Raw genomic sequence first — 15,151 nt, forward strand, 5'->3', positions numbered from 1 at the left:
TTCTTGGCGCAGTGGAAAATTGTCTTCTGTCCAATATAATTTGATTCTGAAATATATTTCACTCTGACATATTCGGATGACACATACGTAGTCTTTATACCGACGGAGAAGAATACGTGTCTTAAGAGTGCAATTTATTGTGTATTCTGACGTTATCACTTTACATACACGTTTGTAAATACATTTTTGAGACACATAAATGTCTCGTCGGGAAAAGCGTGTATTTTATTTACCCCGCAAAAGAAAATCGTGTTATGATTATTTTCGCCTTGCACTTTAATTTGTCGATTGCAGATGTTAGTTGTGAAAAATTATAGATTTCGGTTTCCAAAAGAACACCTTTGACTGCATCACACAAACTCGTATAATTCATAATCGTTTCATGCATACTTCGTCAATAGTTTTATAAGTCGTTGTTGTACGCATTACACGTATGGGAAATTCCATGCCAAGTCAACATGCGATTGACCTTGACCGTTATTAATTCTGTTAATTTATTTTCATCTTTCATTACCCCTTCAAACCAGCACCCATAATTTTTTTCAGTTCTTTATCTTAATCCAATTTCCAGCGTTACGTTAAAACCTTGAAATGCCAATAACTAGGCGGAAGAAAATACTGATCAAAGAAGTATACCATTTGTTGCTTTCGAATTGTACTTTCACAAAAAAAAATAAATAAAAATATGCATATATATGCCCTGAATCCCTGAATCAATAAATTTTGTTGAGAAATATATATATGAATTTTTAAAGTAAAAGGCTAATATTTGGATCTTGTGGAATAAATCAGAAATGATCTATACTTTCAAATTAGAAATTGTAGAAGAAACGTCAAGGTTCGGTAAATTAATTCGAAGGAAAACGAAGTTAGCATCGATTATTTTGAAACCGGAAATGGGGAAATCTTGTTGGAACGTTATTTTAATAAAAATACTGTATTGTGCAAATTGCAATCAAATCGGTTTGATGGTTGGTGTATAAGAATCTCATCTACTAACATACCGGCCCATGTAATTGTAAATTATAAAGAAATCCCTAAAATGCATTTCAACGGCTTAAAGTTGGATTTCAAATTTCAACAAGTTATCTTGAAGAATATAGAGGTTTCAAATTTTCCCAAAGTTCGAACTTTCGCCATTTTGAAACCAAAAGTGGGAATGGTTTGTAGAGTCTATTGAAACTTTGCGGTTGTCATGATAAGAAGAATACATTGCCCAAATTACAAAACAATTTGAAATTCAAGGCTATTGATGATCTGTAACCTGCAACTATTCAATTGACAAAACAATTCAACCTTGGAAAAGTTGGTGATGACATTTGCTCGAGAGAGTCGCGTTGGGTCGATTCGAATGTTGAAACGATTGCCAAGCGTTTGTTGTTAAATTCAATAAGCCATCGAATATGTCAAAGGCTAAAACTATATGAGACCTGTCAAGTCGACCCTCATCAAAATCTCGAATTTCCTTTTCCTTTGCCTGTATCGATCCTGACATTTGTATTTGATTGAAATCTGTGTTGCGAATTCAGCATCGAATGATAAAAATTTCAATATTATCATTAAAATGAGCATCATTTTTATTTAGGTACTAACCGTAAATGTAAACTGTGGATTTCGAAATATATGGATTTTGATCATTATTTTTCGTCCTTTTTTTTTTCATGGATTCATTTGACAATATTATGATTACGATTTGAAGGTACAAGAATTCAGCTGCCAGCAAAATATCCTCTTTGAAATCCCCGGACACATATTTTTATTCATTTATCCAAACCGATGCGATTTTTGTTAGTATCCGGCATCCTTTGTTGCTTTCAAATTTCGCTTTCTTGCCCCGTTTGAATCACTATAATCAGGTATAAGACATACGACCCAATTCTTCTTACCTTCTCTGGAAAAGCTGAGTCACTTGTGCTATTTGTTACATTGGGATACAGAATTTTTCGAGTTTTTATGAAGGATCCGCTTACAGAAGGTTTTATAGATCGGTAACGTCTGTTAGTATAAAATTTAAAAAGTATTTCTTGTGAAAACACAGCAAATTGTTTAAGAAAAGTTACATTTTATCGTTCTTTATAAAGCCAGAGCAAACTCCTCCAAAAACGAAAATCAATGAATTTATAGATAACGTACCTTTGGAGATAAAATATTTCTTATTACGAACGGTTAAATTTTCATTATAAACGAAAACCGCTAAGGAAAATGTAAACAATGAAATAATTAAAACCCGAGGCATAAGAAATAAAAAAAATTCTCACCAAATTGCGTATACATTGAGAAAAAGAATCTATTCGAATTGCGTTTATTACGAAAATTACTCGTTTGAAACAAATATTCATATGTTTGAAATAAAGTTCAATAAAAAAGAAATAAAACCTCTACTCATTCGAAATAAATAATTCAATTCTAGGTTCACATTCAAATGAAATCCATATATTTCAATTAAATTGAAACAATCCATTTTTTCTTTTTTTTTTTTCGGTGGCTGTTGAAAAACAAATGACGTATTCAAATTCATCGTTATGCAAAATAATTCTGTATTTCTTCGTTTTCTCAAAGGGATTCTACTTTCCAAGAATCTGAATAACTTTCAGCATACGAATGAGTCCCTGCGTATCTCGTGAATTTTGCAGAGTTAGGGAATGAAACAACTGACAACAGCAACTGGTAATTTGGCTTTTGGAGGTACCAGGTGGGGTCTGCCTGGTTAAGCGGTGGAAAATTATAAACGGCTGCGTACCTACGGTCAAAGCTCACAGCCTTGGGGAAAAACTGGGCTGTATATTTTGAGCCGTTACGTTACGAGGTTGAACTCGGGTCCCACCATGCAAATAATCACAAATATCACCATTGTCAACAGACGAAACGCGATATTGCTGCACAGTATGAAATTCCCTGAAGTTCAACTCTTTTTCCCATCTCGAATAAACTCATCTTGTATTTCAAGCAATTTTTATTCTTTATTTTTCACTCTACATAAGCGAAAAAAAGTTCTTTCACGGACGTACGATGCTTCATTTCGACCGATTGAATACGAATTTCACGTTACACGGCCACGAAATTATTCCCGAAACGGATATGTTTTTTTGCGAATTGATGGATTTTCCGTTAAGCGGATATTTGTTTCAATATTCTACCTGAAGGCTTTCGGTTCATGGAAATTTCATGGTTGGTAATAAAATAAATTAGGTAGACGTATCCGACACGGTTTGTCACGTAGTAACACAGATGGGACCACCTTTCGTGAAATATATTCCGTCGAACCACAACCCACGTGAACATATGTAAATGATACAGTATTATGCAGCACGTATGACAACCTTACAATTAGATAAACAATCAAGTAAACAAAGAAGACCTGGACTATTTAGAACTCGTAGGTGATGCTACATAACCCAATTCTTGCCCCCGATAGTAAATTTAGGTACGCCGGGATCCTAGACTAATTTTCATTAACGAGAAGACGAAGCAAACCGTTGAGATTTCGGAGTCTGAATTAAATCAACTAACTATAGACGACAAATAAGCCTGGCACGCGAAAAATTTCAGTCCATTCGATAGATCGACTTTTCACTTTTAACTTCGTTAACCCGACTTTCAAAGTGCGCGTTTCTCGGTGTGTTACTTTACAATTTTACTCGCCGGCTATCTCGGTGGAAACGAAAACTCACCACTGACTCCCGGAGTTTCTGTTCGCTAAAACTTTACGAAAACTATTCGACATACCTATTCCGCTTTGAATCGATTCAGGCAATCGTCTCTGTAACAATATACGAGTTTTGGTCTTGGGAGATGGGACACATCGCTAAAGTTTCCGCAAGCACAGTATTATACAGGTTTTGCAACGGTGTACACACAAGTGCAGCTTTCGATGTCTGAACATCTTATGAACGTTGTAATTATTTTCAAACCCGTCCGTATCGCACAGCATGAGAGTAAACAAAAAGTTTATTGAAGTATTTTTCTTATCGACAAATTTTTAAGAAGTGAATAAAATTAAGAGAATATCTATTCGTGACGCAAAGCGGTGGTGAATTCTTCTTTTTTTTTTTTTGCAATGCGCTGCTGAAGCAATTCCACGGTGGGGTAAAATTTAAATTCAAAAATGACACACAATGCTGCGATGTATACTTTTACTTTCGTTCCTAAGCAAATTAAACAACAATATCAAACAACTTCAATACAGAGTTGACTCGGAACACTTCGCTTAACACTCGACAATGGTTTTGAAGCAAAAATTTTAACGCGGCATAATTTTTCATTTATAAGTAATTTATGTTCCGGAGTTGACTCAGACTTGAAATTTGTTGTTGGTATTATAATCAGAATTTCGTTCGCTGAGTGGATAAAGTGGCTAAGTTGGTTTATTTATTTTTACAATCTGGTTTTTATTTGTCTTTATTTTTCCTCATGCACTGGTGAACGGCATTTTTTCAGCCGTGAATCAAGCCATTTAATAACGAATGATCAATCTTCATTACAACATGACGTATAATCAAATTCTATACAAATTATGACTACAACAATAAGTCAACGTCGGTGATACCAAAGAATGTCAACGAGTTGGTGGGTTGAAAAGTTTTCAGACTTGAACTTTCGGAAAGAGCTGAGTTTTCGAAGCATCTATCTTCATCATGCTATGTATAATATTTACGGTTGTATAACACGCTTTTATACATAGTATTCACTATACTAGATGAAATTGGCCATAAACGTTGATGATGAAGTAGGATTCAATCTCTTCGTATATATTATGGAGGATACCTAGAGTTAAGAAGGACTGTCTCCGTGTATGACAGTGTCCATGAAATCGAGTAGAATTAGGATGACGTTGCTGGAGCAAAAGTTTCACAAAGCGTCAATCTGATCGAACTCTGATTCACATTTAAAAAAAAGTGCCAATCAGATTGAAGCCTTATTGCTTATTAGCGCCATTCTGGTGACTTGACGAACCACTATTTGTCGCTTTTTGGTGGACACTCAACCCATATGAGATACTTCTGTATACATATCACGTGTCCAATAGTATGAGGACGTATCTACCAAAAAGAAGAATTTGGTAGTAAAAGGGCGTGTAATGTTTTTTTTCGTTGCATTTTCTCCAAAAACACTCAAAACGCGTATCCACACTAAAATAGACCGAAAAAACAAGTAAAGGTATAATGCCTTATGTTTGGTAGTTACGCTCTTTCAGCACGAAAAGATATTTTTACCTATCACATTCATAATAAATTATATAAGATCGATGGAGTAATTTTTCTATTTTTTTTTTTTCTACCAAAGACGCAAAAACCTTCGAAACATGAAGATTTATCGATTTCGGTAAGTATTTTAAAAATCTTATATTTTCTTAAAAAATTATATCGAACTTAGCGGTATAACAGTCGTATTCATCACCTTCTTTTTCGTAAACGTTTTAAAAACCTTTAAAACGTAAAGATTCGTCGATTTCGGTAAGAAGGTTTGAAATTTTGTGTTCCTTCAAAAAATAATTAGCGAACGTGATCATTTTTCATAAAGTTCCCGATGAAAGAGCATAACTAACAGTACTTACGACCTTTTACCGTCAATTGATCCATTGTTCAATTTCAAACTGGGGAAAAAAGCACACATGGCACTTATACTGGCCTGAAAGTATTAATTCCGCACAACTCAACCTGACCTGCGTCACAATTATGTTCAAGTCGAAGAAATTCCGCATGTATGTTTAGTTATCGTACCTGTGCAGCAACCATCCCGTCCTTAAGTCTTCGAAGATCAGTGTGGCTCCAGGCACTCCGTGCCCAGGGGTGTGCGTCTCGTAAATCTTCGAACTTGAAGTCCCTGAGTTGATTTTTCAAGAACTTTCGAATGTTCCAGGGGAGATCGTTGTGCCTGGAAAAAGAAGGACGTGACTGTTAATATACTCGTTCCTTGCCCAACCAGAGCACAGAATGTCAGAGAACCCTGAAACGCTGTTCATTTGTACTCTGACAATTGTAGCGAACTTATGGACCAGTGCAATAAGCTTCGGAGTCGCGAGTGCATAACCATTGTAATTTTCTCGGTTAGAACGGCACAAGCACTCAGGATAAAATGCAGGAAGAGCGCAGAAAAGTGTGTCTTGGATATCGTGAATGAAGTGGAAACAAAAAACGACTGATCTCTCAAGTAAGTAGCCAGAGATAAGTAGTTTTTGCCTTTTACCTTTCGTGAGAAGAGCTCGTTGCTCTCAAGGAGAGTCGAGACTTGGTAAGAGTCGCAAATGAAGTCCTATGTTCCGTATATTCATTTCAATCAATGCGAAGGGAGTTTGAAAAGTGTCAGCCAATTTTTAAATTCAAATACCTCGCTCGTTCTAACGAGCTCTAGTTTTATTTTAGGATACACAATTTTTTCGATTTCATACAATTATCATGAAAGATCGAAGACACGTTATGTGTTCGTAATGTTTCATGGGATGAATTCCCGGATTAAATCCCCATTTTTGTTTCACATCGTTAGACATGGAAATGAGTTTAATGACGATTATGCCTTAGATGCCAACGGTTCTCTGGATTCGAGGGTTCTGGAATGATAAAAATCTGAACACGACCGAAACAGAAGTATCGGCATTCAGGTTCCGAAACTCCGCATTGCTCGATAGAATCCTGAAATTCTTGGGATTAGTCAGCCATTGCAGTCGATCCGCTTCCTGTTTCCCTCGAATACTTGTAGGGTACTGCATTCAGAGTGCACGGGAAATTCATTACACTAGCTAATGCCAAGTTTTGAGGATAATCCAATTCGTGCGAACGGTTCTAGGATGTCTAATTCGGAGGTTTCTGGGCAAAACAACGTCCCGAACTCCTCGTGGCACTCCTTCATTTAATAAATCTTGACTCGAAGCTCCTTATTGGATTCCATTATCTCACATAATTCCGTCGTACCGAAGGAATTTCAGTCATCCCAACAACGTACCTATACAGCAATTATTTTCACGCCGAGGTGAGTCTGCATATTCTATTGCCGAATAAGTTACAGCCTACTATGACATTCGGGCACGTAATCAATATTCAAATATTCGCGAGTGTGACAAAAGGATAACGGTAATGATCAGAACCTAACCTCAAATACATCATTTTCGGCATAAATTCCCTCAGACCAGTCACTACGATCGTTAAAAAGTTCCTTACAACCACTCCCACAAAAGTGAGTGATGTACTAAAATAAAACTACCCTGGTTACGTTAATCATCCTTTCAGCCTAACAATCATATGGGTTTTCATAGCTACTTTCACAATGATTTACAATCTGTTCTTTATAGAAAGTTAGTAGAACTATACAGAAAATATTCTTAGTAAATAGTTAACATTCGACCCGATGATAAGCGTTATCAAAACAGTCTCTCGATACATATTCTACGTTCCGATAATTAAAAAGCTGTTAATATTCCAGCGGCGAGTGTATCGTGAAGCGGAGTGAATAGTGCCGCACCCAAAACCGAAAGGTTGAGACTTCAGAGAAAGGAAAAAATTGAATCCCGTAGCATACCGCCATTCGTGCCTAATCAGCCCACAGCGCGGCTATCTCTGTAATGGAGTAACGCTGTTCACCCTACTCTATCCCGTAACGTTTTTTGTTGTCCCATAATTTTGCAAAGTCACCAAAGCTGCCGCGTCATCTCTCGGAGCTTTAGAAGCGTCCGCAGCTTCCTACGTGTGGTAGGTATTTATGGGCTTTCAAATATGCGCGTGGTTTCCATGGTCGTCCAAACTTCTGCCTGCCAAGCTAATTTTAATGGGATGTCAAGCGTATGTAACAACCGAACAACGCGTTACGGTTTTCCCAGGAAACGGGTCAGCGATTTTCATATACCAAACAAGATTCCAGGCGTGGCCCTTGCGGGGACGTTCTAATTCTTTTGCTGAAAAAAAAAAAAAAAAAAATGATTGTCATTAACAAACTTTGTTCCGAAGAATCAGTCATAGAAATTGAAGATTATTTTTTGTATCAATGATCGGTAGGGCGAAAGGTTTAATATCTTACAAATCATCACCTGTGATTTTGTGAAATATTATATGAGAACGGTAGACTTAATTTTTTAATGTCAAATACAGCGTATGTAAATAAGATGGCTGCACTTCAAGCTTACGTGGTCGTATATGCACTGTTTTTTGAGTTAAATCAAAGAGTGAAAAATTAAAAACGCTTGCGTTGCTGTCAGTGGTGTGAAGACTAAACGGATCGAACTGTTTACACGCAACGGTGAAAGCAAAAAACTTCTGTCTCGTAAAGCTTGGTGCAAAAGATTTGTAAACCCTAACTATAAAAACCAAAAATTTCCATCAAATTTCTCAACATATGAATATAATTTATTCTAATTGTTGTTTCATAATATCATCAATTTCCTTCTCACATATTGATATTGGTAAGTTTATATCGAATCCAATGTGGTACGAAAAAAATGATTTAATGATAATATTGTAACGATATTACATGCGAGTCACATAGAATATAAAGTAATTCGTATGTACGCGCCTTAAGCACATACAACGTTTCAAAATAAAGGGCAAACGCTTAACTCTAGGTGTCACGTCGGTCAAGATCACCTATCCGGTGAAATAAGTGTAACTCTCTCTCTCTGCGAGCCGGGGCCGAAGCGAACGGTCGATATAAAGTCTAGTCCTGTCATATTCACATTCTCATAATTTCGTTAACATTTGGGAAAACAAAACAAGTCAAAAAAAAAAAAGGGGGAACAAAAAAAAAAAAGAAAATTGACACGACGATTCATACAAGAAGTGTAACCCAACGCAATCCCAATCTTTCGGAGCCTGTGAGCCTAAAGAACAAATCCAAATATCTGATCGACGAACGACCACGCAGTATAATCGGTGAAGACCGATTCTATAAAAGGAATATCAAAGAACTTCAACATCCATGATCATCTACGGAGCCGTTAGGCCACCTCTCTTCATCAGAGATATTCCGAGCTAAGTCATCTTTTCATTACTGATTTGTAGGTGGATTGTGCCACAAATCTGTAATAGCCTTCTTAAGTCAGTATTTTATATCTTCGTCTGTTAACTTTATTGTAATCTCACCATAATTTAGAGTCCTTTGTCAGTAGATTCATTCTTTCACTAGAATCATTTTTAAATTTGAAGCATAAAGGAAAAGAGAGCCAGTCTTTCGTTAATATGGTACAAAAATTTTACCAGAATAATTATATACAAAACGTCGGTAATCGCGTTGAGTAATTTTAACGTGTGAATGAAAGAGTGAATGAGATTTTCTATGATTGCCTGTTCTTTTAAAAGGTTATACCAAAACTCAATAAATCTGTGTTCTACATTGTTTCCTCCTGATTTAATGTATTTTGTTTATTGAATATATCTAGATTTCTAATATAACATAAAATCAAAACGTATCGGTTGAACCTCAAAAAAAAAAAAACCGTTACAAAATGGCGCCCGAACATAAAGTTTAGACATAAAGAAAGTAAACATAGGATTAAATTTGAAACTTCGTCGTTGAATGTTTGTATGATTGACCTTAGGTAGTAATTGTAAGAAACATATATTACGCGATAAATAGAAATATAAGAATTTCAAAAGTACATGGCACCAACGATTAAAAGAACACCTGTTAAAACTAGGTCAAGGATCACAAATAAACCAAGGAGGTCAGAACCTGACATATCAAAAGCAGGCAATAGTCAAATACGAAATAATACAAGCGAGATGGAGGGAGAACTGGAGCGTTTGAAGGAGGAAATGGCGAGTTTCGCGGGTTTACGAAATGCGATTGAACAGCTACAGGCACAACAAGCAACTAACGCACAGCTGGCAAACGAAGTCGCATTGTTGAAGCTCCAGAACGAACAACAAAGACAGGCTCTTCAACAGATACAGAATCCAGTTCAACAACCAGTTACCAATAACGATCAAATATCGGTGAGTGAGTTAATAGTAAGTTTGCAACGAAGTCACATTGATGCCAAAGCTCCCGAGTTTACAGATGAAGAAGTTATAAATCCTATTGAATATTTGGAAAATTTGGAAAATTATTTCAGGTTAAAATGTGTGAAGGAAGAGTGTAAATTGTCGATAGTCGAAAGTAAATTATCAGGTAGAGCAAAAATATGGTGGGAAGCGAGTAAAGAAACTATCAACACGTATAATGATTTTAAAGAAGCCTTTAAAAATAAATTTTATTCCATTCCAATCCAAGTTAAAGTCAAAACAAAGTGGAGTTCAAGAAGGTATAATCAACAGGATGGTTCACTTCAAACATATTTTTTTAAACAGCTTAAGGAAGCAAAATACCTATTACCGAAACTAGACCAGTTCGAAATAAACTATACCATTATCCAACAATTACCATATAAAATTCGTGATACTCTAGCAACTGTGAATATGGCGGATACAAAAATAATAGAACAAGCTTTATCGCAATTAGATGTAAATTATGAAGAAAGAAACAATAATAAACACAAATATCAAAATCAAAGTAACAACAATCAAGTGAATAATGTAAACAACATGCAAATTCAACATAAACAACAGCAACAGATAAATAATACAAGTAGGCAACAAAATTATCCAAATGCTGCAAACAACTTTTATCAAAATCCTCAATTTGGTACAAACTTATCACCATGGCAATATCAACCGCAAGTTCAAGCATCAACAAGCAACCAAATGAATTTACCAAACGTCAATTATCCACCACCTTATTTCTCAGGAACCAATAATCAGATACAGTCATTACAAACTCAAATGCAAACTAACACCAATAATTTACAAACCAGTCCAAATAGAAATTTAAACTAATAAACAGCTCGATGTGTATAAGTCCGACATCGAGTTGGGATTATGCAAATTTAGTTGAGGACTTAATGCACGAAATTGGTAATGCTGAAGAAAAAATTGAAAGAGTAAAACAAAACTTATCGAAGGGTCCAAATGTAGTAATAAATGTGTTAAATTATCGAATGGTAGCTTTATTTGATTCAGGAAGCCAAGTAACATGTATGTCTGAAAAAGTATATAAATCTCTCAAAGGTAATCATAGTTTAAATGAACTACCAGTTACAAATGTAGTAGTTTTACCAGCAATTGGGAAAAAGCCCACAGCGGTTAAGCGACAAATTTTGGTTGATGTTCATATGGGATCGCAGAAAATCACAACAGCTTTTTTAATTATACCGCATCTGTCTAGTAGTGTGATTTTTGGTAACGATTGGCTTGATATTAATAAAGTAGTTTTAGATTACGGTCAGAAAACAATTAGTATTAAAGGTAAAGTAATAGCTCCACCACTTTTCTCATACGACCGGGAACCTGCGGAAAGGTTGAGCTCATTTGCACAAAACGCGAAAATATATATCAAAATTTTAAGAACTGAAGATTCAGAAAAAGAACATGAAAAAATAGGTAAAGAAATATTTAAAAAGAATTCAAAGAAAGAGAATAATAATGAAGAAAATAAAAATGATGATGAAGATATAAAAACAGTTTTTGAAAATATCACAACTAAAGATCCTGAATGTGATAATGATGATAAAATGTCAGAAACACATGAAAATGTGATGCAAATTGACAATGAATCTGATTGTGTAGAAGAGAATAAAATTGATGAAGAAACAGAAATAAATTTAAAATATATCTTTGTAGAAAATGATGAAATTGATAAAAATATTTTAGTAGATAAGGAAAATATATGTGTAGCAATAAATGAATTTGATAAAATTGCATCGGTAGATCAAAGAGATAATCCGAGAAATAATGAATTAGAAAATCTAAATTTGATGTGTGTAAAAAATAATATAAAATGTAATGAATCTGTATTTCAAAATGTAAACGAACATGAACAAAATAACGCAGAAACAATAGAATCACAAGACCATAATTTTTACAAAAAGAATTTAGTTTGCCAGAAAACAGTAGAATCGGAAGATCACAATTTTTTTAAAGATAAATTGGATGAAAATATCGAATCAATTTTAATAGAACAAATTCAAGTAACAAGATCTCAAACAAATGATCAAAACTTTTTCGAATCTGTCCGGTCGATCGCGAATAATCTTATGGGTACAAGTGAAGAGCAAAAAGTTGAGCTGGAAAAATTGCTAATTAAATATGAAAAACTATTTTCAGAGAAAGCCGGATGTACAAACATTTATGAACACTCTATCAAATTACTAAAAGACAAGCCAATCGTTAAAAAATCATACCCGGTACCATTTAAACTTAGAGAAGCAGTAGATGCAGAGATAAAGAAAATGCTTCAAGCAGGAATTATAGAAAGATCAAATAGTCAATACTGCAATCCATTGCGAATAGTACAAAAGAGGGAGAATGGAGTGAGGTTATGTTTAGATGCCAGATATATAAATGACATAATTGAGTCTGATAACGAATGTCCACCACCAATAAATGAATTATTAAGAAAATATCATGGTGTAAAATACATGACATCTACTGATCTAACACATGGATATTGGCAAATCCCGCTAGAGAGAAATTCACGTCAATATACAGCTTTTTTACACGGTGGCACTTTATACCACTTTTGCAGAATTCCATTTGGTCTCAAGACGGCAGGAAGTGGATTCATACGTGCCCTAAATATGGCATTAGGTAATGAATTTACCTCCTTTCTGACTTGTTATATAGATGATCTTTTAATAACCTCAACTGATTTTGATTCTCATATGAAACACCTAAGCCTAATATTTGATCGTTTAATGAAACACAATTTTACACTTCGTCTAAATAAGTCACTTTTTTGTAAGAAGTCAATCGCATTTCTCGGATACGTTATAACACCTGAGGGAGTTAGTCCCAACCCAGACAAAATCAAGGTGATTAGAGAATTTCCAGTACCAACAAGTAAATTGATTTTACAACGATTTTTAGGAGCGTGTAACTTTTACCGGCAGTTTAGCATAAAATATTCGAACTATGTCACGCCCTTGAGAGATTTATTAACAGACAATACACCGTTTAGATGGACAGAGAAACATACGAAAGCATTTAAAGAGATAAAGGAAAGTTTTATAAACTGTGTAACCCTTAATCACTATTTACCTGGCGTCATATGTAGAGTACAAACAGACGCAAGCGATCTTGGAATAAGTGCGATTTTGTACCAAATTGATGAGGAAGATAACCATAAAATTATTTCACTTATAAGTAAATGTTTGTCGAAAGCAGAATTAAATTACACAACTACGGAAAAGGAATTACTGGCAATAATGTATGCATTAGATAAATTTAGAATTTGGTTAATTGGAAGTCCATTTGAAATAATAACAGATCATAAAGCATTAACTTTTATAAATACAGCACCGTTTTTAAGTCCACGATTATCACGATGGGTTGTAATCTTACAACAGTACACATTCACAGTCAAGCATTGCAAAGGAAAAGATAATGTGGTGGCAGATTTTTTCAGCCGAAATATCAACGGGAAACAAAGTACAAACGAACGTAACAAGTTACTAATAGCAAAAATAAACCAACTGCTAGTAGATAATGTAGAACTCGAACTAAACAAAATCGCATCTCAAACTATTAAAATGAATCCAACGTTGATAAGAAACCTGAAAAATTTAAAACAATTGCAAATAAAAGATGAGGAATTGAAAAATATCATAAATAAATGCAATACAGATTCATCTGATGGTTGTTACAAAGTACATGAAGACTTGTTGTTTTATAAAAGTAAATTCGATCAAAATTGGCGAGTAGTAATCCCACAAAGTATAGTAGATTTACTCGTAATTTCTGTACATGAAAAAATAGGTCATATGGGTGTATATAAAACATACCAATATATTAACAGATATTATTACTGGCGAAAAATGAGAGAAGGTATCAAAAAACGTATTCAAGCATGTGACACATGTCAAAGAACAAAGGCATTATCCTACAGCATGCAAGGAAAGTACAAGCAGGTAACAGCTGATCACCCGAACGAATTGACTACAATTGACTTCTATGGCCCTCTGCCGAGATCTATTGGGGGAGTCCAATATTTGTTAGTTGCAATAGATGCATTTTCAAAACTAGTTACGTTATACCCCATAAAACGAGCTACTACAACAATAGCATTAAATAAAATAATCAACGAGTACTTTAAAAACGTAGGAAAACCAAAAAGATTGCTATCCGACAATGGAACTCAATTCACAGCTGCTAGATGGAAAGTCGAATTAGAAAAACAAGGAGTAGAAGTTTGCTATTCATCAATTAGACACCCACAATCCAATCCTACTGAACGAGTGATGAGAGAACTGGGGAGATTTTTCCGTACCTTCTGCAATGATAAGCATACTAGATGGGCAAAATATGTCAAAGAAATCGAAAAATTATTAAATTTAACAACACACCATAGCACCGGTTTTATTCCATACGAACTTCATTTTAATAAAACAGCGCATGATGAATTAACAAAAATGGTAAAATTTCCAGACAGAATTGAAAATAGTCACGATATTAAAATATTGTTAGCCAAAGAAAACTTGAAGAAAAATTTTGAATATAGAAGCCGGAATCAAAAATCAATTTCAACTGTAATTTTAAATGAAGGAGATCTAGTTTTACTACGTGTACCATATCCATCCTCCGCTATCGATAAATTAACACACAAATTCTTCCATTTGTTTAAAGGTCCGTACAAAATAAACAAAAAAGTTAATGAAAATGCATATAATTTAATAGATACAAAAAATAAAAACAAAAACTTGGGAACTTTCAATCGTGTGAGTTTACGCAAATATTATCAGCCCACAAATCCAAGTGCTAAATAACAGATAATTTTTTGTAATGAAAATTCACGAAAAACTCGTCATGAATCCTTCAAATGTTCTAATAAGTCCAACATGCATAGATTATAGAATTTTTTAGATGTAAGTCCAGTTAAACAAAATGTTTGCTAAAAGAAAATGTGATTAGATTTTAAAATGATAATTTTAATGATGAATGATGAAGGATGAATGGATTGAATGATTGATAAGTAAGAAGTAATTTAAAGAGAGGTTTTTAGATTTTACTGCAAATATAGGATAACGAGTAATTTTCGATATTTTCGTTCTCACAACAATCTCGAAAATGGGGGGGGTGATGTAACGATATTACATGCGAGTCACATAGAATATAAAGTAATTCGTATGTACGCGCCT

General features: G+C 34.5%; 2 protein-coding genes across 4 annotated transcripts in view; one reads left to right on the forward strand and one right to left on the reverse strand.

Annotated features, from left to right (window-relative positions):
• Positions 1–15,151, reverse strand: part of LOC107218453 (dipeptidase 1) — a 141,520-nt gene that overhangs the window by 101,684 nt on the left and 24,685 nt on the right. For all 3 annotated transcript variants that reach the window (XM_015656332.2, XM_046738168.1, XM_046738173.1), the window contains one exon: positions 5,721–5,874. In XM_015656332.2, coding sequence (XP_015511818.2) covers positions 5,721–5,874 — 154 coding nt within the window. The remainder of the gene's footprint in view (positions 1–5,720; positions 5,875–15,151) is intronic.
• On the forward strand, positions 8,443–11,148 carry LOC124294142. The gene is made up of 2 exons (XM_046738227.1): positions 8,443–9,917; positions 10,037–11,148. Exons 1-2 carry the CDS (start codon positions 9,582–9,584, stop codon positions 10,061–10,063), a joined length of 363 nt encoding a protein of 120 aa, XP_046594183.1. The 5' UTR covers positions 8,443–9,581; the 3' UTR covers positions 10,064–11,148.

This window comes from Neodiprion lecontei, chromosome 1 (genome assembly GCF_021901455.1).
Source record: "Neodiprion lecontei isolate iyNeoLeco1 chromosome 1, iyNeoLeco1.1, whole genome shotgun sequence".
Classification (NCBI taxonomy): domain Eukaryota; kingdom Metazoa; phylum Arthropoda; class Insecta; order Hymenoptera; family Diprionidae; genus Neodiprion; species Neodiprion lecontei.